The sequence below is a fragment of the Hippopotamus amphibius genome, chromosome 5 (assembly GCF_030028045.1).
Source record: "Hippopotamus amphibius kiboko isolate mHipAmp2 chromosome 5, mHipAmp2.hap2, whole genome shotgun sequence".
Classification (NCBI taxonomy): Eukaryota; Metazoa; Chordata; class Mammalia; order Artiodactyla; family Hippopotamidae; genus Hippopotamus; species Hippopotamus amphibius.
In genome coordinates, this window is record NC_080190.1 from 111,173,785 (window position 1) to 111,200,078 (window position 26,294).

At 35.1% G+C, this 26,294-nt stretch overlaps 1 protein-coding gene across 1 annotated transcript in view; it reads right to left on the reverse strand.

Moving 5' to 3' along the window:
- Positions 1-928: 928 nt before the first annotated feature.
- Positions 929-26,294, reverse strand: part of PI15 (peptidase inhibitor 15) — a 30,042-nt gene continuing 4,676 nt past the window's right edge. Inside the window, exons 2-5 of the mRNA XM_057737446.1 lie at positions 11,382-11,500; positions 10,248-10,380; positions 10,022-10,137; positions 929-6,723 (exon numbers count right to left, since the gene is read on the reverse strand). Of these exons, the coding sequence (XP_057593429.1) occupies positions 6,588-6,723; positions 10,022-10,137; positions 10,248-10,380; positions 11,382-11,500 (504 nt within the window). The 3' untranslated portion in view covers positions 929-6,587. The remainder of the gene's footprint in view (positions 6,724-10,021; positions 10,138-10,247; positions 10,381-11,381; positions 11,501-26,294) is intronic.

A 26,294-nucleotide genomic window follows, 5' to 3' on the forward strand; every position in this document is an offset into this window, starting at 1 on the left:
CAGAGGTGTGCAGGACTCGGGGACGAAACTTCTTTTGCATCCATCAGGCCTAGTCTGGGGGGCTATAGACTGCAACACACAGATATCAACGAATGAAGCCCTACCTCCTGTAGAGATGGAAAGAACTTTCCAAACATGTGGATGAGAAATTGGAGGCATAAAAGAGGAGGAAATGAAGTGAAAAGGGAAGACTAGCAAGAGAAAGAGAAGCTGAGAGAGAGCCACAGAGTTCTGGGGGTGGGAGTGGGGCTGGGGAGCAGGAGACATTCTGAAAAGGCTTAAGTTAGTGAGGCTTTCTTATCTTACGTGAAATAAGGAGAAATTTAAATAAAGCCCTGGATTTGAGTCCTTCTCAAACTAGGCTGGTAGCTCTACCATCTCACTGGAGAGAGAAGAGTTACCGTCTGCAAGGTAAACCACCAGCCTTGGGCCAACTAGCGACCGGAGACAGTGCTTCTCCCCCAGGAATGCCTATGGTTTCTCTTCTTGCCCTCAGTATAAGGAAGCATGAAAATGTTTATATTCAACTGCTGCAGTTTTCCTCAACCAGAACTTGATATAATGTTCTTTTCCTCTTTTTCCATGGAAATGTCTTTTATATTAGTACCTAAAATGTCTTTTATATTTTTTGGAATTAAATAGAAAAAAAGTGGAAGAAGGAAGAAAGGAGGCAGGGAAGGAAAGAAAGAAATGGAAAAAGAGAAAAACAGAATATCCGATGTATTTCAGTGATGCCCAAAGATATAATCCTTGCTGCTTTAGAAAAGTAATTCATTCCTTATCAAAACTATCATGCCAGCTACTTCTGATTCTATTGTGAAACTACTGAAAAGAAGAAAACAATTAGATTGTTATTAATTAAAACCTTAAAAGCAAAACAATTAATTATAATATTTTATTGAAAGCAAAAACAATATAGCAGAGCTCAGAAAGCTACACTTGTTATGCTTTATAAAGATAGAGGTTTACACAGGTTTTAGGTATGTACACATTCATGACATTATATCACAATATCAAAGGCACCTTTTACTGCCATAGTATTAGGTAATGAATAAAAAATACCAATTTAATCTCTTAAAAAATCTAAAATGATACACTATATTTTAGGATTATGTACATATTTGAAACATTTAGATATTTTTAAACACATTATTTTCATATGTGCATCACAATTATCTCTAATTCTCAAAATATTATGGTACCAAAATCTGTTTGTCAAATAATAAAACACAAGATGCTGTAATCTATAACCAAGCACCAGTTAAAGTCAGTATTTAATGCTCCATCAATTAGTTTGGCTTCTAACACATGCAAAGTGAAGTGGGTATTTAAGATAACCATTGCAAAACTTTGAGTCTCAATTTTTTTGTCTTTAATTAGCTGATTATTTTAGAGAAAATCGGGAGAACTTGATGATTTAGATCAAGTTTTTCTAGGGCTCTCAGAAGGAACTTCCAAGGCACTGAAGAAGGTGTGGGAAATAAGTAGGTCCATTTTATGTGTATTTTATGTTAGAGCTTTGTATAAAATTGAGATCATACAAAGGGTTCTATTGCTTTAAAATAAGTTTTAAAATACTAATTTGGAAAACTGCTTCAAAGCGTATTTCATTTGGTTATGCTAACATAGTTTAAGAAATATCTTTATCAAAACAGATTATCCCACCTAGTCAGTTGCACAACTCAAGTGAAAGTTTATCTAAAAATGTTGCCTTCATTGGTTACAGGGGATGTAATTCTAAGTTTTTGTGTAAATTTTTAGGTCTAGAAAGACTTTGAATGGAATAATAAAATGTTATCATTAGCTCACTAGTATGACCAAAGAGCATTATCAAATTATAGATTAACACGTAAAAGTGGAGAGATAACCCTTTGATATATGGAATTGTTTTAATATATAAAAATAAATTATCATTTCTGAAAGTGAGACACAATGTTTTGTTTGTTAAATTTTAAATCTTATTGTATTTGTGATGTAAACAAAATTAAAAATGTATTTTATTAATACCTAGTTCAAAAAAAAAGAACACTTTAATAAGCACCTCAGAACTGGAATATCATTTAAAAAATTACTATTTAGGAAAACGGATGTCAAGATATATTATCTCTCTTATCCTCCTAGACAGTTATGTCAGTAGAGTCAAGCATTTTCAATGTTCTTGGATTTAGAGAATATCCAAGAATTTAATATTGTGCAACTTAAATTTTTATTGAACAGAGAAGGAATGGTTTTGTTGCAGGCCAAGTAGCCATCAAGAATTTGTTCTTACAACCACCAGAGGGCGCCAGTGCCTGCAGCATGGTTGGTGTAGGTGTAATGTAACCTTTAGTTGATACTTGAATTTCGCATTGCCAAGCTAAAAAATGCCTTTAAAAAAAATTGATAACGTCTAAGAAATATACTTACATTCTGTAACACCTAAATAATGTTGGACTATTACATAAAAAATTGAGTGCACTGGCTTATTTTGGTTAAGATTAATTTAACAGGACTTTATTAATATTTCTAAATCAGGAATTGAATAGATAACTTTTAACTATGAATAAAAAGAGAGTTCCTAAGCTACTAACACTAACGATTCATTTAGCACCACATATTTAGCACCAGGATAGATACTGATAGTTCACACTTAATAAAAACTTTAATTGCAAAGAAACTTCAAAATCGTAGCAAGTATATGGTGGTTGTAATGCATTTTCAGCACCATTAACTAGTGAATCGTGTAACTTTATAAGTTTTTGATTGACCTCTCATAAGTCAAAGTCAGACCATGGCATAATTTTTAAAAACCATTTTGCATGCATTTAAATATGTCTTCCCTCACACATATAACAACAATACAAAAAATATATATAAAAGATAATATCAGACATTGATAGAAATTCAATTTCATTCTCCCTAAACACTTCCACAGGAAAAGGCTTCCTTCCGTCCATGTCAAGATCTGTGTCCTATGCTACTGCGGGACACAGGGAATGCTGTTATACAGCGGGGAGAACACAGACCCCAGGTTAAGCATGACTTTTCCTTCCTGGACACATTCAAATTATCTGTTTAACTTATGCATTCATTTAATAAGCAGGATATGAACACAAAACACTTAAACTGGCCTAAATGTGTTTTAGATTTGCTTATGTGGATGTTATAAGTTGATCTAACACAAGCATGTATTAATGAGAAAAACACATATTGTTTCAATTCAGATATTCGGAGTAAATTGTATTGGTTGCACTTTCCCTAGTGTTCAGTCAACTTGGTACTAAAGCTGCGTGGAGCTTTCAAATGAATATTTCCATGAGGGTTTCAAATGAACACCACAGCACTGCCAACTGAATTTGGTAGGGAAGCCCTAATGGGCTATATAAGCAACACTGCTTGGACTACTGAACAAACAAAAACATAACAATAAAAACTGGTTCTGCCACATTTTAAAATCATGCTTCTCTATCATAACCAGGAACATTAAGAGTGTGCCTACACAACTCAAATATAATTCTATAAAGAAATCCATCAGTTTAATAGCTAAAATTATAGATTTTCCAGTCTTTTGATGACATGGAAGCCAAAAAATTCTATATTGTGACAGATGTTTTTACTTTTCTACTGAATAAAGGATGACATGAAAAATCTATACCAAAGATAAAGTCAATGCTGTAGAATACATATGCCAATTACTATTTCTTTTGAATGAAATCTATTAGAATGAAAACCTCAATACTGACTCTTTAAAGCTGCTCTTACGAAATAGCTTATACCCAGACCCTTTTTGCCTCTGGGAATTACAGTGAGAAACAGCTATCCTAGCACCATTGTTGCATGCTGTGAAAAAATATGACACTCTGTGTTGATACTAGCAAACTTTCATTTGCTTTAGCCTGGAAAATAAAACATTTCACATGGCCACTTTATATTACTAACTTTAAAAAGTACAGATAGAATAACAAATATACCCGTTATATTTTCAGCTGAGTTGTTAAGTTATAAATAAACTTACAGTTCTAGTTGTGATTTGGAAAGGACTGTTGAATACAAGTTATGAGTGTGTGGACCCTAGTCTTAATCAGATATGTTTGATGATTTATCTAGATTGTTGATGCACTCAAAGCTTTGTATTTAAGACATTTTTGTCTTAATGAAACATGGAAAGGTGGGGTTCGTCTAAATTCTTGTAATTCTAGACTTTTTAGTTAATTCTAAAAACCCATTCATATAAACATTTATTACATTACAGCCACTATATAAGAAGCTGGGATATATACAAAGATAAGACAGAATTTCTGCCGAAGAGGAGCTCAAATAATTTTATCTCAAAAGTTTCACAATATTAATGATAATTTTAATATTCATAAATTTCTCTTAATAATTTTACCTTCACATGACAAAATATCATTATTCTTTTTGAAACTTGAGAAACTAAGCCACTCAAGTAAACCCACAACAGAACTGGAACTAATGACCTTTTTTTGGTTTAACAGTACTTTTACTACTTCCATAGAACTAGTTTAGCAAACTCAAGGAAGGAAATACTGTATAGGTAAACCAAATGAATATCCTGCTAATGAGCTTTCTCTTCCACTGCCTATATATATGTTAACTAAAAGTTTATTTGGGGCCTGACTTACAGATATTTCTGTTCTTCATTTTAGTCTCCAAAAATATTTATTTTTAATAAAGTCTATACATGTTCCCACAAAAGCAAAGTAGTATGATATGAAAACATTTGGTCAGATTCAGTTTGCGAAGGGAATCAGGGCAGTTGTTTGTCATCATGTAAACCTGAACTCCAGATGGTGGATGTTTTCCCCCATTGGGTTTAATTAACTATCTGTTATCTTTCAATGCATCTACCCTAAGAAATTGTAAACCTGTAGGGAATTTAAAACAAGTAGCTTCCTTCTGTTATTTGTGCTCTGGAACTGTGTTTAGTTTATTCTGTAATTCTACTGAAACACTGCATAACCTGAACCACACACACACGCACGCACGCGCGTACATATGCACATGCATGCACATTGAGGTGTAATGTGTTAAATGTCTTCATCCGTGTGTTGAAATCTCTCTGCAAGTGATTCCCTGATTTGGAAATAAGCATTTTCAAAATCAACGTAAGTGAAATTTTTATAGTGATTTTGATTTGATTTCCACCAAACAATGGAAAACTGAAAATTATTCTTCTACTTAGACATGGGAATAAAATTTGGTGATTAGTCCTTAGAAAATCACCTGAAAAGGCCCCTTGAATGAAGTCATAACTGTCTGTGATGTGCACATGGAATGTTACACGTGATGCTCAAGGACCATGATGATTAGACTGGTTCTCGCCAAATAAGGATGGGCAGAACCGTGCAGAGCTGGAGGTGTCCTTGGCACCTCCAGTGTTTCTCTCTGGCATCCTTCACCTTCTGCCAACAGGCCTCAAGTTATACTAGACCTTCAGGATATGCCCTTCAGAAGCTCTCCGTGTGTGTGTGTGTGTGTGTGTGTGTGTGCGCGCGCGCGTGATAACCCTATTTCTGTGACTTTCATACCTGTCTCCTGAATCTCACTTCTCTTGGACCTTGTCCATTTACTTAGGTCTTGCTTTCCATCTTCCAAAATCACAGCTATTACCCGGTAATCCCTGGGCAGTTGTCAATTCCTCCCTGCCTCATTTAGTTCCAAGCACTATAGCTACATTTTCATGCTAATCAGAAGTCTTACATATTACACAGTGTGGCCTATCACCTGTTCCATCTATATGTGAACACTGTTGCATTCATTTCCTCAAAATGACATGAAAAATCAATTTGTTAAAAAAAATAATTTTACAGCAAGACAATTAGGCTGCATTATTTCCTGAATATTTTTGTGAGCTTCTTGAAGGCAGGAATCATATCTTATCACCTTTGCATGATCAGAACATAACTAGCAGAGCGCCTTGCCCATTGTAACCACTCAACACATGATTCAATGGAAGAGATTAAGAAAAAGACATGATTTGAATCTTACACAAGTCAAGAGTATCTTTTGGTGAACCCAAGGAAGATAAAATATCTCCAGAATGAAATCTGTGGTTGCTTAAACAAATTATTATATCCAGATATTACTGAGTGTTACTTTGCTAATTATCAATTTGGGGCATTATAGAAATGGGTGCTGAAGATGTCCCACCACCTCACATGTATCTTGGAATAGGATTTTAAAAAGTTTCCCTCAGGTTAACTACAAAATCATATTATTATCTATGTGTTATATTATCTATGTGTGTGTATATACACACACATACATTATAGGCCAAATATATATTTTATCCCTTATGAACATAACATAATTCCTTTGGAAAACAAGTTTTGGAACTGGATGCATCAACTATGTTAATACTACATACACAATATTTTAATTTAGGCTTAGAGGTCAGAAAAAAGAAATGGATGTTTTGATTACCTCAAAGGATTAAACAAACATACTAGACAAACACTAGTTTATACAATGAATAATAAAAGGAAAACAAGATTATGATAAAATATGTATAATATGTGCAAAACTCAATATATATATATGCCTATGATTCCCAGAAACCATTATATTTCCTGGAGGAAAAGATAAGCTCATTTAAACCAGTATAGGTAGTTTGACGTCACTCCTGGAAAACAAAGGTTGTCAGTACAAGACCCCCCGTAACTTGGAGGGCAAGCCGAACATGGTACCCCGACTTTATATGGTGCTTCTCCAATCCAATTTCCCCTAAGAAAAGAAGAAGAGAGCATGAATGCTACATGCCTATTTAAAAAAATCTGATTGTCCTTAAGCTCATGATCACGTGTTGACATGTGACGATATTTTTAGAAGTTTGTTGTTTTAGAAAAGCACTGAAAGTTATATCCATTTCTTATTTCTACAGTAACTTGTTCTACATATCTTATTTTTAAAATATTTTCTTTCTGAGTAAGTTAGTGTTATGTTAATTTACAGATAGGAAGTGAGGCACTACAATGCATGGTGACATTATTTGTCATCGGACACCAGGCCTGATGCTCTTTCCATGCACCACAGCTGCCTCTTTCCTGCAGCAGCCTTCTAGAGCACTCAGGCTGCATCCACTTAAACTTACCTTTTAAAAAAACTCATGCTAATGTTATTTTAAAGATAGTAAAATGTATATGGACATAGATATACACATATATTATATGTATAAATATATACATAATTCTGGAAGGCTTAGAAATGGTGAATGAGCAAGAAGTTGTCATAAGCACAAAAAGTAGGCTTTGAGTGTTCAAAGGATTTCTTTCTCAAGTTGAAAAAATAGATTCTCAGTATTCACAAAATGAGATATGGAAAACTCAGTGAGAGAATAATGGCTCACAGAAGCAGCCATGAAAGGTGATTCCAAAACATTTTCCCATATGTAAACTCATAATTATAATTTTTAGTAATACTATTAGCTTTTCTATAATGCTGAACATATGTAACTGAATTATTATGTGCTGTCAATATTTTTCTTCATCTGTAGTGATGGCCATGGTTACAGTGATACAGCAAATTCACCCTTTAGGATAGTTAAAAACAGCCACAGTGCCTTACAGTTATTAAGCATTTTTAGTTATGAGGGAGGAGGCTATGAATGTATTTTCAGCAGCATGGTGATTAGTAACTGCAGTACTAAGAGACAGCAATACAGCCAACAACGTGAAGGAAACTGAATGGTCAGGAGGAAAGTTTGGTTATCAAGAGTCAAAAGTCAGGGTTGAAACAGATGGGTCTTATCTTTAAGACGTAAATAAGGCCAAGCAGGTGACTCATAAAGTGCATCTACCAGACATGAACATATCCTCTCATTCAGTTAGTTGAAAATTCATATTTTCATCTATAAAATGTCTATAAAGGAAAATTTATCTATATAATGAAAAATAGGCTGATTATTCATACTACAAATGAGATAAGATTCCAAGACTGCCCACCTCTATTTAGCTTATTCTACAGTCTGCCTTCCAGAGAAGCTTCCTCAAGCATAGTTTTGATAGTTTCATGTTTGTTTGTAAACATTCAAGGAGGTCCATTCTTCAAGAATGAGGCTCACTCCTTCATCCTAATGGCTCCCATTCTACATTCATAATCTTATCTCCCTCTGTATCTTTACCCAAAGCTATAAAAAAGTATATGGACCCAGTCTGTGGTATTTTAATTTCATATTTTTCAATTTATTCTACATAGCTTTTGGAAATTATACAGCACATATTTTTGGTAATGTTAACTTAGAAATAAAATTTTATTATATTAGAAAACTACTATATATTATGTTATAGAATTTTACATGAATGGAGGATAATTATATTCAATAATAAATCAGTCAATTGATAAACTTTTATTATTCCTTTTAATTTTAAAATTTTTATCCTATTTCCTCTAATTCAATTTATTCTCATTCTCTAATTTCTCTCTCTCTTTCTCTTTCCCTCTCTCTCTCTCTCCCTCCCTCTCCCCTCACCCCTCTTCTTCTCTGTTTTATTTTTCCCCTGAAAACCAGTTAGGCTTCATATAACTTCATATTGGGATTGGAAGAAACATATTCAACTATCAGTCAGGACTTTAAAACTTTCTTCATTGCCTAGGTTTCAAAACAATGGTCCTATATTACAGCAAATATAGCATACTAACAATATCTTAATCTCTTAGGCCTTATAAAACAATCAGACATCTCACCAATAATATTACAAAATTCCAATCGTTGGCCAAAAACAGAATAGTTAAATGAATGTAATAAAAACCTCTTTCACTATTTGAGTACTACTTGGCCTGTTTATGTCAGAAAGAATGGTAAAGCGTTAATAAGGCAGTTTATTGTATGTCAATTATATCTCAATAAAAGTTCTTAAAAAATAAATTAATAAAAAGGACAAATAAAATGCTAAACCAGCAGCAGAAAAAAAAAAGTCTTGATAGGAAACTATATAAGATATAAAACTGAAAATATCAAACAAATGCACAGTTTTAATGCTTTTCATAATGCAGCCACCTTTTACTTTCCAAATCTTATTATTCTAATAACTCTGGAGAGGGGACCATCAGGAAAATCGCTATTTTTCTAACTTTGCAAAAACACTGCCACTGGCATACTACCATATAAATGAGTAATACAGTTATTTGTGAAACATTTTCTCATTCCCTCCCCATACTGGCAAAGCTGGAGAAAATCTTTGGGACTTACTTTGGAAGACACCAGGAGTGTCATAAATCCTTTGCACATTTTAGTATTTACTCCAAATGGGAACAGACTCATGTATAAATATTAGAACATTTTATCCAAAAAGTCATTGTTATCAAAAAGGCATTTTATCAAAACAAATGCTTATTTATCCTCATATTATGAAGAATGTTCATAAATATGACCATATTTTATAATCTTTGATCAATTTTCACAATACCTTTTTATGTATGCCATAGGCGGAAATTATTTTTTTTATACTGAAATTATTTTATACTGAAATTTAAATCATGGCAAAGCTTTCATTAAAAAGAATTCATAGCATTTAAAATTTCCCTTCTGATTCTGAATGCCTCTTTAACCATCTATGGAAAAAGTAAACTATGCTTTTAATTTTACTCTTAAAAGAAAGAAGGGCTTGTTTTGCTTTCCTAGTGAAAAAGTTAAGCCAACATTCCAGTACTGATTGATGAGAATATTGTGGTGTTGATAAATTCCCTAGAAGATCCTTTCCTGATTCCTTTTATATGCTTATCAAAAGCCTGGAAGTTCATGTTTATTTTATAATTACCACGTCTAAAGAAAGATGATGGGGAGAATTTAGTGAACCTCCAAATTGCAGATTGTCTTGCCTGCAAATTTAGTCTAGAATCCTTGTGAAAAGAAGCCTTTCAGCTTATAACTTTTCAGATATACAAGAAGATGGAAGATTTGAGGATTAGAACTCATTGGTTAAGTCTTATTCATATTATTTACCTGTTAAAAATATCTATCAGAATGAAGATATTTAACACCATTTTAAAGATTCCAGGAAGTAAAATCCAACTGGATACTTACTTTGGGGCATAGTTGCACACCAAATAAACTGCACGCCGCCATACAGCTCCCCAGACATTCATGTTTTGACAAGTATGAATTGCACATCCTATTCGATTGGAGGTGGCCCAAACCATCTGCAAAAGAAAACCAATATACCATCGTTGAAGTTAGAGCTAAGAAAATGCATGTTCACCAAAACAGTAAGAGCGTTTTTTAAAACTATAATGAAGTCAGTTAAAATTACCTGTGTATAATGTGTGCACATGGGGCCAAAACATCTCATAGGACATCTGGGATTGCAATCCTGGGGATATGGAAAAGCATAATCTTTCACTTCATCATACCATGGCTTGACCAACTGGAGAATAGAGCGATATCTAGGTATCAAGAAACACAATGAGAACTTAAGAGTATAGCAGTGGCAATATGTAGTGGACTCACATTAAGTTATAAATTGTTCTTTTGCAGATTATTCATGGTAAATCAAGAGCATACCCTCCCCTCACAATTACTATCACCACCTAGTGAAATCTTCTATTCCTCCAAGTAGAGCCAAGCCTGAAAATGCCCAGGGCTGGAGCAAGTGATCCTGTATTTGTCTAAGTATGTGTCTGGTTGTTTCAAAAAGGAAAATGCAAGTCTTTCCAGAATTATCATCTTTATCTTGTTTTATCAATGTCAAAAATTTCTTCCACCTGAATCTTATGCACAATTAAGAATTAGACATATAAAAGAAGCTGTGATGCTAGATTCAGTGTGGTTTTTTTCCTTTAAATTTGAATCATTTTAATTTAATGATAGTACACCTGATTTTCCTTCCTTATATGGAAGAGAATGAGTCTTTGGAATGTTGGATGATATTCCACAGTGGTAGAAAAAGGAACCTATCACTGGGAACAGCTTTATCTGTAGTTGCATATAATTGCATATATATATTTGTGCATATGTATATGTACATCTGTGTGTAAATATATTGAATTTGTTCAACACACACACATATAGCTATATGCAAACATGGGAAAGCTGCATACACAGCAGTGGCTTCTGCCACCATCAAGGGCTTTTTCTGAGGTAGAGGAGACAGGATGCAGGATACAGCCTGAGCCTTTCAAAGATTCTGTGAGATAAGTGTAGAATACAGGCTAAGGAAGGGTATTCCAGGGGTGAAAGGGAAAACTTTTTTTTTCAGGCCCTTTTAAAAAATTAAATAATCCTTGAAGACGTCTAAAACAGTCATAGGCCAAACATCAGTGCCTGACACATAGTGAGCCCTCAATAAATACTTACAGATATTACTTGAAATTGGTGTCACTAACTCTTGGAGTCCATAAGCAATAAAGTTGTGTGGATAAACAGTATCAATGAAACTACTTCCTACCTTCCAGTTCGTACAGATAGATTTTGACCCAAAAATCTCAATAAATAAGAAGGTCCATGGTCCCAAATGCAAGTAGCTGCCCAAGCCTCTGCAGATTTTGCAAGATTTTCATCCCAAACCTGTGAAAGGCAAAAAAACAAAAACAAACAAAAAAAACACCTGCTTTACTGGGTTTGCTAGTAACAAACAAAAAGAGGAATTAAGTGGCACTACTATTTCTTAAAGTTTTTTCAATTCTGCTTCCTAACTAAAAGAAAACAAATTTAGACCATTGTTATTCAAAGCTCTGTAATGCAATATGGTTATTCCTCAAAAATTTTTATTGCTTTTACAGTGTCATCTAGACCCAAACCCAGACATCAATTTTAGTAAAGGATAGGTTAATAAAAATATTGCATCTAGATGTAACTTGGAGACACCTCATACTGACCACTGAAGTTTGATTCCACCAAAGTCAACTGATTTCCCTGGAGCTTATCCACAGCAAAAAGGAGGCATGCTATTAATATATCTTAAAAATTAATATGATCAAATTTATTCAAATCAGTGTACCAAAATTAATGTCTAACTTTTTTTATTGAGATATAATTGATATATAACATATTAGTTTCAGGTGTACAACTTAATGATTTTATATATGTGCATTTTGTGAGAGCATCACCACAATAAGTCTAGTTAGCATCCATCACCACATATAGTTACAACTTTTTTTCTTGTGAAGAGATGAAGAGCTTCTTAGCAGCATTCAAATATACAATACAGTATTATTAACCGTAGTCACCATACTGTATATTACATCTCCAGAATTTATTTTATAACTGAAAGTTTGTACCTTTTGGCCACCCTCACATATTTTGCCCACCCCATTCCCCACCTCTGGCAACCACCTTTCTTCTCTCTAGATCTATGAGTTCAGTGTTGTTTTTGTTATTGTTTTAGATTCATATACATGAGATCATATGTTATTGGTCTTTTTCTGACATATTTCACTTAGCGCAATGCTCTTAAGTTCCATCCATGTTGTCACAAATGGCAAGATTTCCTTGTTTATTATGGCTGAATAATATTCCATTTACCCACTTCTCTGTTGATGGACAATTAGGCTGCTTCCATGACTTGGCGACTACAAATAGTGCTACTATGAACATTGCGGTGAATTTATCTTTTTGAATTACTATTTTAGTTACCTTCAGATTAACACCCAGAAGTGGAATTGCTATATCATATGGCAGTTCTATTTTTAATTTTTTGAGGACACTCTATGCTGCTTTCCATAGTGGCTGCACTAATTTTCATTTCCATCAACAGTGCACAAGGTTCCCTTTTTCCCAAATCTTCACCAACACTTGTTATTTCTTGACTTTTTGGCAATAGCCATTCTAACAGGTGTGAGATGATATCTCATTGTGGTTTTGATTTGCATTTATTCCAACTTTTAAAGGTCAAACTATATTAAAGTATAATATGATAGAAATGATATTTTATACCATTTGAATATATGCTAGTAAAAATAACAATATTAGAAGCTATATTTTAATTGTTATGAACTGAAAACATAGATTTATTTAATATAACAGTGTATTTAAATGAAAGGAAATTAATTTAGTGACTTTGAAATAGAAAGAAAATAATTGCTGAACTCTTCAAGAGACACTTTCACCCTAGGAAGCCACAGCACCCACCCTGAAAAAAGATTTGTTAGTTGCTCAGAAATTGTCTTAACTTAGAAAAACAAAGTCATCTTACATAAATCTATCTAAAATTACATTAAAATAAATTCACTTACAAAGTTACATAAAATCAGAATTATCAAGAAAGGATCTGGAGTAATTCTATGGTGATGGTGGCCACATCTCCACTGTGTGAAAAAAAAGGTCACTCAAAAAGCAATAGTAAAATACACTTTCTTTAATTAGCCAGAATATAATCTGCCCATTTTGTGGATTGTTAAATGTGGCAAAACACTACATAATACCCTTTTAATAAGTAATCAATGTTAAATACAGTATATAAAATTGGACACACATTCTATAATATTTCATTATTGTCTGTTTCTTTATATATGTACTTTTTCTTTGAATTTATATCATGCTTTTTTACAGTTATGAAAAAATATTTTGTATTATACTTTTCACAGTTACTTAACTCTATAAGATAATCATTTGATATGTTTTATAAATTATAACTTCAAACTTCTTTGTTTTATTTGTAAAAATCTGCACAAAAATATCAATGATACAAAATAAATTTATAATGAAAGTCATAGTATTCTAGAACTGAAATTAACTTTTAAAAGCATTTTGTTAGGCTAATAATGGATTCATCTAGTATTTATTTTTCTGATATTTTTAATGAAATATGGATTTACTAAATATGGATTACAGTTCACCAAAATGCTATATAGCACAATTAGTTCACAAATGAATTTTAGATGGAATAGCATCAAATTACATCCCCTGAACTAATTGTAGTCACTTTGGGAAAAAAATAGATCTAAGTATTATTTACATATTGAAGTACAGTATGCACGGAGAACAATAACTGCTAAAAACACGTTTTTTCTGTGTTTTTGTATAGTCTTTCTAAAAACAGTCTTTCTTATAGTCTTGTTCTAACATATCAGCACTGCATGGCACAAATAATACTGAAAAAGAAGATAAAACATCTTGTGTTCTAACCTAAGTCTACTGCTAAGATCATCTGCAACTGAGGACGTGTCAATCATTCTGTCTCCCAGTTAACCCATCTGTAAAATAAGGAGATTGGATGCAGCCATCTCTAGGGTCCCTTTCCTTTTCAGCATCTCATTATTTAATATACCTGAGTAGCCCCAGCATCAGAACCAGGAAGATCTGTTATGTTCTTCAGTTCTAGCCTTTTCCATACCAGAGAAAGTAAACCTAGATTCTTCGCAAAATAATTTAAAATATTTAAGGCAATTAACAAATTTAAAGTAATTTAGCATATATAATTCTATTTGCTCACTCATATACTTAAAACATATTGTACATGTCAAAGAGATAAACCAAAGAGTTCATGCCTGAAAAATATCTTACATGAGCACCATTTTAAAATTATTATAAAGGATTTTGATAGGAAGACCATGTATTTAGCATTACTGATGCCTACATTTTTAGTTGTTTCTATGTACAGGTGTCATAATTAAAATTTTTGAGATGACAGTTGTGAGGGAGGAGGGATAACCACTTTTTTTCATCTCTCCATGTTTGCTTTTAGGAAACTGATAGGAGGGATTTCTGCATGCCCCTGAAGGAAGATGCTGGAGAGCAGACTGGCCAGGACCCACACAGAGAATGGGGTCATTTTGTCTTTCCGTTGGAGACAGATCAACTGTCTGTATGATGCCCACTGTAGAGGAAGTCAGAGGCCCTGTGCTCTTTCTTGCCTGTTTGTCCCCAGGCAGGACTCACCCCCCCATCCTACAGAGAGGGGAAGATCCAGCTCTGAAATTTAGGAATTAATTACATATCTACTGCACTTGCTGTCTCTTTCTCCATTGGTTACAACTCCCAGGAGAATATGGGTAAGTGATGTCTCCTTTTAATCTACAGTGGCATTTAAATTTATTAATATGACGAGAGGTCTTTGAGGCATGAAAAGAGCAAACAAACATAGCTTCTTTCCTATCTAGAAACTCTAAATTGCGGTGAATGTTACCAATTTAAACATGTGAAAGAATTCTAACTTATACAAGGTTAGGGAATGAGATTGTAATCATCTAAGCATTTGACTAATATATACATTTCTGGATGCTTAACGGGTAATCTATCTGCTGAATTTCGCTGAGCATTTGTGGTATTTATTTGAAATGATTTTAGTATAATACCCTACAAATGTATCAAAAGAATAAAGAAGTTCATAGGTGCACACTTATTCTATGGAATGACCAGCAAATATGCAACATGTTATTATCATTTGTTAGAAAAACTAAACACCTGATATTTATTCAGCTTTTATGCAGCCAGCCTTAAATTCTGTATTTCTAGTTCTTGTCCTCTAAATGGATAAAATACTTTCACAGATAACTGAGTTGTGAACAGTTAAAATCTTATCTTGCCTTCTAAAAATGAGGCAAAAATTAAGAAAATTATGCATGGAGAAGCAAAAACATTTACAGGAGCTAGTAGAAGTTAGATGTTATTATTAAATAACTCACAAAGTAAAGATGGCTTAAAACAGTGTAAAAGAATACATAAACCTGTACATGTGCCTATTGCCCCACATGGTCTTCTTCCATTCTTTGTTGTTACAAGCCATTTAGTTGGTTGGCCTGTAAATTGATTAATTTAGCTTTGGACTAAAATGTTTACCATGAGCTACTCTGCTTATAAATAAATTTAGCATCTTGTCTGTGGAAACCACATAGTCTTATTAAGCCATGAGAGACATCCAGAATTCAAACTGATGTAATTTAAAATAGCTAGAAGAGTGTGGCTCCAAGAGATAGGAGGGATATGAAAAGAATGCAGAGCCTCATCAAGTCCAGAGGTCTTCAGAGCTTGGGCCAAAGAAATATAAAATTGAGTCAAAGAATATCTCAGCATGGGAGAAAGCCACTGACTTTCATAAGTAGAAGAATTAGAGATGATATGATCCAGCCCAAAGATGAGCTTGTTTTATCAGCCATTTCCTTAAGTTTTGGTATCTACAACACAATGGCCACCAGGACATCCAAAGCTCCCATCTTAAACCCCAGTCATTATCTCTGGACAATAAGAAATGTAGACCAACTGAAAGGCAACCCTGAAAATTGCTTGAGAATATATCCCCAACATTGTTTGAGATGACATACTGTATTTTTTTTCAAGTGGGTACCATCTTTTAATTCCAAACATAAGAATTAAATGTAGTAGTGTTTGAAAGAATTAAATATAAGATGTGAAAATGATAAATATTTCTGGGTGAGGAACCCATACATATTTGATATTATTAATATTTATAGTGGTTAAGAGAATGTGATGACAGGTTATGAAAGCAACAGGTTGGCCTTGTAATTTCAACATAAAATATATCAATGAGCAATTGTTTATATTTGTGGTTTTAAGTAAAAAATTATAAGAAAATCTAGTTGTGATTTTTAAACAGTATTGCAAAATTTAGAACTTAAGAGTCACGGTATTTCTTAGACTTTTAAGACATTTAAATATATGGAAGTTATTTTCAATAAACCAATTGAAATACTAAGGGTCAAATATATTAAATCCATAAATACAGCTTAAAAATTAAATTAATTAGATTTGTAACTAGTAACAAACATTAAATAAATGTGATTGTCAAAACTTGCTAGATTTAGGAATAAACAAAACTATGTATATATGAAGCTAAGTTAGAGGAGAACCAGAAATATTAAATTTGAAAATGACCTCTTAAAAAATCTGTTCTGCACATGGATACCATCTTCAAAGGCATAAAATATTAAAAAATAAAAATATCACACTAACTTTTTGAAGGCACATTTCTAAATTGGTTCCTGTCATGGATGCTGTGACAGCAGTGACACTGGAAACAGTATGGCATGTCCCATAGACACTTATTTGCTTGGACTTTTATGTGGTCATTTCTTATATATTTAGATAAAAAGTAAAGGCAGTTTAGATAGACACATTTTTGGCTCTGAAAAATAACTCAGCTGGGGCTCTTTGTTCTTTTCCTGGGTTAGACTGGGAAAGAAGTGCTGACTTACAGAAGTGAGAAAGAGCCATTAAAAAGATATTAAGTGATGACAAAATTATTTCCCCTAAGGGTGGCCAAAGCTTTTAAAAAACACTTCATGGGCATGGTTGTGGTTCTGTTTTGAAATTGGTGGGTTTATTCCCCTTAGGTGGAAATGCTTGTGAAATGGCCAATAAAGGAAACAGAGAGCTGAATGTATAAGACCCATTGTAAACCAGACAGGAGGGAAGAGTGAGCCTTAGTAAGGCTGGAGGGGGTGGAGTGGGGCAGAGGAAAAGGATTTCACATGGGAAATTGGGGGCACTCATCAGATTAATTAAATGATATTAAACTGATTATATTTTAAAAAAGAAGAAAAGGAAATTGATTTAAAAAAAATTCCCTCAAGTCTCAAAAATGACCACAAATATGCGACCACATTATATCGTAAAATATCAAAGTGGGGTCCTGAGCATTTTTTAAATGTTTAAATGAAGACAATGAAGACTTTCCTTAGGTAAAATGAGTACTACCTTTCATGTAGGTGGGAACGGTGAATTTCTATAAAGAGATGATGTAAAAGTATACTTTTTTAGAGAAACTCTGAACTGGATCATTGCCAGCGGCGTAAATTTCTTAAAAACAAACAGGAAAGGCCCTTTCTTGACCCCATTTTATCTTCATATTCCAATGCACCATTCCTCTTCTTCCTTTTACAATAAAATTTCTTGAGTGTTGTCTTAACAGAGAATTTTCAGGGTTTTTTGTCTTCCACTCTTGAGCCCACCCCAGGCAGGTCCCCCCACCCCCACCCCGCGCCTGTTACTTCCACTGTACCTAAGTTGATCTCATCAATATCATCAACGGTCATTTCCCCATCACTGTCTTTCTTGTTCTCTCAGCAGCTTTCAGAATGCCTGACCACTTGTTCCTCCTGGACCCACTTCTATCCCTTGGTTTGATGACCCCACACTTGCCTTGTTTTTCTCTGGCTGCTGCCTCTTCATATGTTTGCTGACTCTTCTTCATCTTCCTAACCTCTACATTGTGGAGGGTTCCTAGGGCTCAAGCCATGTCTCTGTCTGTCTGTCTGTCTCTCTCTTCTCTGTTTCATCTATATTCACTGCCTAGGTAATGATATCCAGTCTCACGCATTGAAATGCTATTTATAAGCCGGTTGTATTATTCCAAATTATATCTTTAGACCTCTCCACTGGATTCCAGACTAATTTATCCCCCTACCCACTTTAAACCTCTACTTTACAAGTCCAGAATGGAGCTCCAGTATTCACAAACTTAGCCCCACTCCCTACCCCCTAACCAGTTACTCTTGCAGTCTTCCTCCCATCACTGAATGGCATTACCCTTTTTCTTCTGCTTCAGGGATCACCAGATCCGTCCCATTGCCTGCTTACGACTGTTTTTGTGTTACAGTGGCAGTGTGGACCACAAGGCCTGCAAAGCTAAGCATATTTATCATCTGGTCCTTTACAGAAAAAGTTTACCAACTGCTGTTGTAGTTGCTCAAGCCAAAAAATCCATAGTCATCTTTACCCTTTCTTTGCTTAATAATTTTTATATGCACTATCAGCAAATCTTGTTGATCCTGCTATTAAAATCCTATCTATCCAGATTATACCCACTGATCATCACCCTTGTTGCCACCACCTTGAGCAAAGCCACCGTCATTTGTTATCTGGATTACTGAAAAAGACTCCTAGCTGAGAGAGCGTTTCATACATATAAAGTCTTAATATATAAAGTAATTAAGGCATGGATAAAATAAAAATATTCAGAATTTGAGGTAAGACTAAACAGGATTGGTGATTAGGAAATAAAGGAAAGAATTTTTCAGTGCTTTAATCTATGCATGGCTCAATTTGTACTCAGTCAAGTGCTTTGAAAACGCCAAAGTGCTATGTAAATATAATCAAAATCAACTGATTGGGTTGGGTGTTGGTCTAGTAATGAAAATGAGTACAGCAGTATTGGGTGTAAGATGACAAAGCACAACTGCTGCTTGACATCTGGACAATTATGTGAAAGAGAGAGAGGAAGACTTGGAAATGAGTGAATTTTGCCCCACCCAAAGAAGCTATTCCTTTTTAACCAATTGCTGACAAGTAGAAAATGGGCACCATGTCTCTAAACCTTACAACTTTTCAGGATAATCTAGAAATAGTGATGTATATGTGAAATGAACCCACTCCTACATATTGCCAAACACCTTTTCTAATGTAAAATTCTCTACAGCTCAACACTTGCAGAGCAAATTAAACACGACTACTAGTTGGAATGGTTGATGGACCTACAGTTTATGAACTCTGAGGGGTGGTATCACTGTCACCACTACACTTATGTAGATGTGTGATCTTAATACATATGGATGATGGCAAGAAAGAGTGACCCTCTAAATACCTTGGCCCCAAATCTCCTTACACCAAACTTACCAGATGGGGACTGCTGTTTTGTAATCAACAATGGAAAATGCAAGAAATGCAAATTTCCAGATCAACCAATAGAATCCTAGATAATTCCTGAATCTAGCCAAATAATTAAACTAGTCAATTAATCAATTAACTAATTGATTAATCATCAGTTAATAGTAATTGACTATCTATTGGGAAGCACTAGATACTGTATTGGATATTGTATTAGATATTGTATATCTATTGGGAGGCACTGGATACTATGAATTAATTGGATACTGTAAATTAATTGGGAGGCACTGGATATTGTGGATTAATCTAGTCAATTATCAATTAATTAACTGATTAGTCAATTAATCAATAGTAATTGACTGTTTATTGGGAGGCACTGGATACTGCAAATTCAACAGTCAGCAAGACTGACATGGACTCTGCCTTACAGTTCAGGGAAGAGACAAGCACTGAAGCACTACCAAACAAATAAGTGAATAACTGTAAATTATAATACATCATATAAATTAATTTGTATGTAATATATTATACATTATCCATGTGTAATATATGTAATATATTTTATAAAGCCACTTACAAAAAAATCATGTACTACTTAAAAGTTTGCTTCTTTAGAAGTGTCTTTAGTCAGTCAAGTGTATTCCCAAGTAAGTGTCCTTCCACATGGCAGACATCTGCAGCTCATCCACAGTGACCACAGGCTGTCTTCTGAAAACAAGTGCTGAGTGAATATTCAAGTGAAATTTTGTGATAATATAGAAATTATCACCGGGATAATTCTTCTTTTGCTTTAACATATTAATTCTTTCAGTATATAGTCTCCTGATAAACAAGTGGATATGTGAGCCACAAAATATCTTCCTCAGCTCAGTTTTGTGTCCTAAATCATGATCTAAGATATTCTTAAGGCACAGTATAGAATTCTCAGCTGGGAAATCATTCTAGGATCTCCAAGGGAACTTTTTGAGAAGGCAGATGCCCAGCCCAGTTCTGGACCTAGTGAATCAAAATGTCAGAGTTGGAGACCTTGAATGTGCACTTACAAAGTGATTCTTTGCTCTTCTGGTTAGAAATAATTGTCTAGCGCTTATTTGGTGGAGCGTCAATCTGATTGCAGAGGACTTGGGGCCTCCCCTCTTCTCTCCCACCCCTACTCACCCCCACCCCCCATACTCACACCACATAAGAGGTGTAGGAAGAAGGGGGCATTTCTGGAATTTAGTTTTCACGTATAAGCACTTATATCAGTATCCTTCCTCTCAGCTCTGGTCTATTATTGATCCAAGAGTTGATAAAAATTAAACATGGCATTTCATCAGGAAAACGTCTGGCTGTCACAGACACTGGCTGCTAAGAGCTGTGAGGTTGTTTGCTCTGTGCATTCATGGAAGACAGAATTATGGGTGAGAAAGGTAAAGAAACAGTCCTGTACGTTGCTGTGCAAATAAGACAACATCATTCATTCTGAGAGCGACAATTCCAGGAGAGGGGAACTTGTAGTCCATGGCAACATGGATATGAATACAGAGAACAGAGGAGGTCCATGGTACTTATTCAGACATCAAGGGAACTCTAAATGGCTTTATTAACTGAGATATAAGAAGTAACATGTACATAACTTTCTGAGAATCCAAAATCTTGGGGGAGAAAAGATAAAAGATTTTAAAAGTAAGGCAATCCTTTTCCATGATAATAACATCGCTTCTGTATTTAAAACATACATTTGATCTACAAGCAGCTTAGTTCATGAGGATATGATAGGACTCAACAGGAGCACGTGCTACCTAATCTGCCAACCTAACGTAAGTATGGATCCCCAGAAGTAGGGCAAATGGAGAGTAATTTGTCATCGCTACTCTGTGCTGGCTGGGTTATGTCAATTCTAGGAACCTCACTGTCAGAAGAGCACACACATGTTGGAACCCAACCAAGGACAACAGCATGGTGAAAGGCATTCCTTGCTCAGAGCCACACTGCCTGCAGATCCCAAGATGATCTAACTGGCACGATTCCTATGTGTATGTGTAACGTTAAGGGGTGGGGGCAGGGGGGTGGGAGTAACTTGCTTTTCTATTTCCTTAATGGCACCACTTCTTAACCTTTACCAGAATCTTCAGAAAGCAAATATCTTTGTGCCACCTTCCCTACATTGGCCATACTCTGGGTGCAAGAGGTGGTGTATGTAGGTATTTCACACAAAAGGGCTGGAGGCTTAGAAAGAGCTGGGTGACTGGGAGACAAGGGTCTAAGGCATGGATGCTCACAGGCTTCAAAGACTTGAAACACTATCATAATACAGAGTTTTCCTATGTGGCTGCCAAGGTTAGAAAGAGTACAGGAAGCAAGATTTGATTCCACATGAATAAAATACTTTGTAATATTCAGCGATGCCCTCAGATAAAAATGCATGTGGAGTGGGCTCAAGAGCAGGAGATGAACACATGGAGGGGAGGGTGTATTGCACGGTCTTTCAAAGCATGGGCTTTGTTTTCATACAGAGCTGCTTTCTCATCATTTTAATTTACTTGCTCTGTGACCTTGGGAAGCTACTTATGCTCTCCAAACTTCAAATTTCCTGCCTCTAAATGAGGAAAATTGATCCCATCTCACAAGACTGTTGTGAAGGTTAAGCAAGAGAGTAACTGAAGAGAATTTAGCACAGCTGTAGCAGAGCAGGGTGTACATAATGGTCGATATTATTATTATTATTGGAAGATCAGGCGTTGGAGTGGTGGTGTCCGTGAACTAGAAAGCTGCCTAAAAATAGGAGGCAATGTGAAGTGCCCTTTGATCACCTTATCTGCCAGCTTGAAGTTTAAGAGACATCAAGCTTTAATCTCAACTGAGCAGTCAGATAAAGTGAAAACAGATAAACCCTGAAGCAACTAACTAATCAGCAACAGAATTGTGTATAGATAATAAGGACCTTACTTCCAGGAAAAATAACATCAGACAGTGGAAGGTAAAAATTAGAGAACATTTCAGAAGTTTTTAAAGGTACTAATTGTCCTCCTTAAATCCCTTTTTAACATGATTTATCTTTAAATTTTAAGACCATTCATTGATGGATTCTAGCAATAGTCCCCCTTTCCTGGGAAATTAATACCCACCAGCTATCATTTAATACTGTAGTTATATGCTAGGAAGACATTTTCATGTGTGATTAATTTTTTTCACCAATTCAGTGTTACAGTCATCTAAAAACTGACTTCTTGATTGTTAAACTATCTTGTGATACACATGCAAACCCCATATCTTGCCGTTGCCCACTTAGAAGAATTCAAATGCCTTTCCGCCTACCTACTGCTTGCTGAAAACATGATCTCACTGGAATGCAGAGAGAGATTTGGTAGAATGTTCATATTTAATGACATTAGAAATGTGAATTTGATGCACTTTGTAAGATAAAAAAAAATATTGTGCCCTTAAGCAACATTTCTGGACTGCTTCAGTTTTGGAGCATGTGATGTGAAATTTTAAGAGTCATGAAAAGTTTAGTCTAAACGCAAAACTTTGGGGGCATTCTTCCATATTTGTGTCAAAAAAAATGCTTGGTACCTGATTTTAGACACTATGGGTAACACAGACTGGAAACATTGAAATCATATCCCTCCAAACCTCAGTCCATGGTGTATTTTATGCCAAACATTTCTCTTGACCACTTTAAGCCGTTAGTCTTTATCTTCCTTGCCTTCCTCTCACACCATTCTTCAGGAATTCTCAAAGACTATTAAACATCTCAAGTTCATAGCTATTTAATGGCCATTGACTATTAAATGATTTTCGGATATACTAAATTCAGGACACCAGACCAACCAGACTAGTTAAGTTCTATTTTCCTGAAGCCCTTTGATTAGTTTCCAGAAAAACCTTATCCTGAGTGTGTCAGAAGGACTAGATGGACCTGGTGTTACCTAAGCCCCTAAAATAGATTTGGATTCATGCTGATTTAAGTCTCAGAACTGATTCTAAAAAAAAAAAAAAATTAAAAAGATACATGAAACTTTCTTGCAAAAATTCTTGAGTAGATTCCCAAACATAAAATCATCCACCCATGCTGTCTCCATGACACTACCCTTACCTCCATTATGTAAAGTGGTGCATTCTGATTACCGAAGCATAATCCCGACCAAAATCCTTGTATTGAAAGAATGTTCCCTCCCACACACTAGCTACTTTTTTCAACCTCTGTAGAAGTGTACCCTGGATGATAAACTTTCAGCTACTTAATGACTACCAGAAACCTGCACTTTATTTTGTGTTCTCCAGCTCAGGGAAACCCAATGGTCCCAGTCAAAAATGGAGGCCTCCTCCTTGGCTGCTGCATCATGTAAATCCTCAGGCCACTTTTTCATATAAATCACTCACTCCTACTGACTCGATCCCCAAATTCATTTTGTCACATCCTTATGACCTTAAATGTCATTGAGGCTTCAATCATCTCTCACCCAGGCTATTATAACAGTCTCTTGACCGTGCCATTACTTCTACCTCTCTCCAATCCCTTTCTCAACCTGTAGCCAGAATGACCTTCCTGAAAAGGCAAATTAATTACATACCTTAAAACCTTCAACCACTTCCCTTGATCTTAGAATAAAACTCAAACAAGTTTCTGCTTGCCTTCCCAGCCTCATCAAATATAACTTTTTCTTTTATCCTCTATATCCAAGCCACACTGAATTTTATCCATGCCTTCAATGTAGCATGTACCTTCTCAGAATCCCCACCATACACACCTACCATATATTCCCTCTTTCCAACTCCTGCCTGAATAACTTTTATTTATTTTTCATATTTAATACTTGAGATCATTTCCTTTCTATAAGTCTTCCCTGCTTCTCTACCCTCAGGCCAAGTCTGGGCTAGGTATGCCCCATGTGATGCCAAAGCACCCTGTATTTATTCTACTTTAGGACTCAGCTCACTGCTTTGCCCACTTACCTTCCTGTTTTCATATTCCTTCCTATCAGAAACTGTCTTTTGCTCCCCACTGAATTGCTCAGCACATGAATATATATTGTGGAATGAGTGATTGAATATTGAGTGTCTCTTGCCCACCAGAGAGCCATAGCCACGTGTTCTTTACATGGAATGCCCAGAAAAAGTTAAAAGACTTCATTCAGTTGTTCCACGGATTTTTACTGAGTGTCCTCTGTGGGATAGATATGATGCTAGGTTCTATAAATAGTGAGCAGGAATGTAATAAAATTATTTCTATACCATTGCATGTGGTCAAATATTACTTGCCAACAAAAAAGCAGTGCTGAATACTAGGAAATACGGTTGATATATGTGTAGCCTATGTGTGATTCAAAGCTCTTCCTTCTACTAACGAATAGTGAGGCTCTGAATCACATCATGTCTTTTTTTTTTTAATTTTATTTATTTATTTATTATTTTTGGGGGGGTACACCAAGTTCAGTCATCTGTTTTTATACACATATCCCCGTATTCCCCACATCATGTTAATGTGTTTATATTTGCATTTCTTAGAGCCTGTATTCAAAACAACGACAAACAAAATGTCCTTACCTTCCGCTGACTCCACAAGTGGGGAGTTGAACATTCACATATAAGGAATACTAAGTAAGTAATACTACACAACATGCACCTTGGGAGAAAATTCCTACAAAATGTGCCTGGTCTCTGTTTGAAGCCAAGACACTTAAAAGGTTCTACATGTAGGAGAACGGGAATGTGGAGTTCCAAATGTGCTGGAGAAATGCCTTCCTGTCAGCAACCTTTCTCAGTTCCCTGCTGGCTGGCAACATTCTCAGGAGGCTTTCTAGTGGTCATAAAAGCATTCACTGAAAAAATTTAGGTTAGACACATGAAATTTCTCATGTTTATAACAAGAAAATTGAGTTATCCTCCCCAAATGAGAGGAAATGTGCCATCTGGTACAGTGTATGATTTCATTTAAGGAAAACGATAAGGATAGACATCGCAAGTGTTTAGTCAACTATTGACTAAAGAAAAAAAAGTCATTTACATTATCTACATTCTCTTCCACACAAAGCCCAAATAAACAAAATCTGGGTTTTTCCTTATTCTCAAGACATAAATTACTGGACGCAAATACTTTATTGGCTATTTCTGAGGATGGATTAATCTATTCTCCATTCATTCATTTGAGTCATGCTTTCTGTAACTTTACTACCTGCTATGATTTGGTAACTAGTATTTATCTCTTTTCTGGAAAAGTATAGGAAGACTTATTCCCTTAGCTCTGCAAATAATATTTGCAGGCACCAAACAAATGAAATTGGCCATATTATAAATATAGCTATTGTGGCTTCTTGAAATTATATTACACAGTTTTTTTTTTCACTTTTAAGTCGTTCAGTTCATATCCATCATTATGTTCACTCTGCCCCCTACCTTTGTCTAAACGAATGACCCTGCTGATTCAGTGGTTGCCACCACTTGGGTCACCTTCACGGCCAATCTAAACTCCGTCAATTGCCAGTGCCATCTTTCCCATATGCACATATGACCCTGTTCTAAAATCTCTCTGGTCTCCCTAATTGCTCTGTATTAAATGATCCTCAATGTTTTCTCAGAATCCTCGAAAACATGGCTAATGTGTTATGCGTTTTCCGTCCTGGTGATTTTGCTCACGTGTTGCTTTACCTACTATAACAGCCAGTCCTGCCCTTTCCTGAGCATCTATCTCAAATACCCTTCCTCCAATGAGTCTTTCATGATTTTGCCAACTAGAGATTCCCTCTTCTTTCTTTGATTTCTTTATGGTATTTTGGTATTTGTCGCTACTCTTTTATTACATCAGTCTTACACG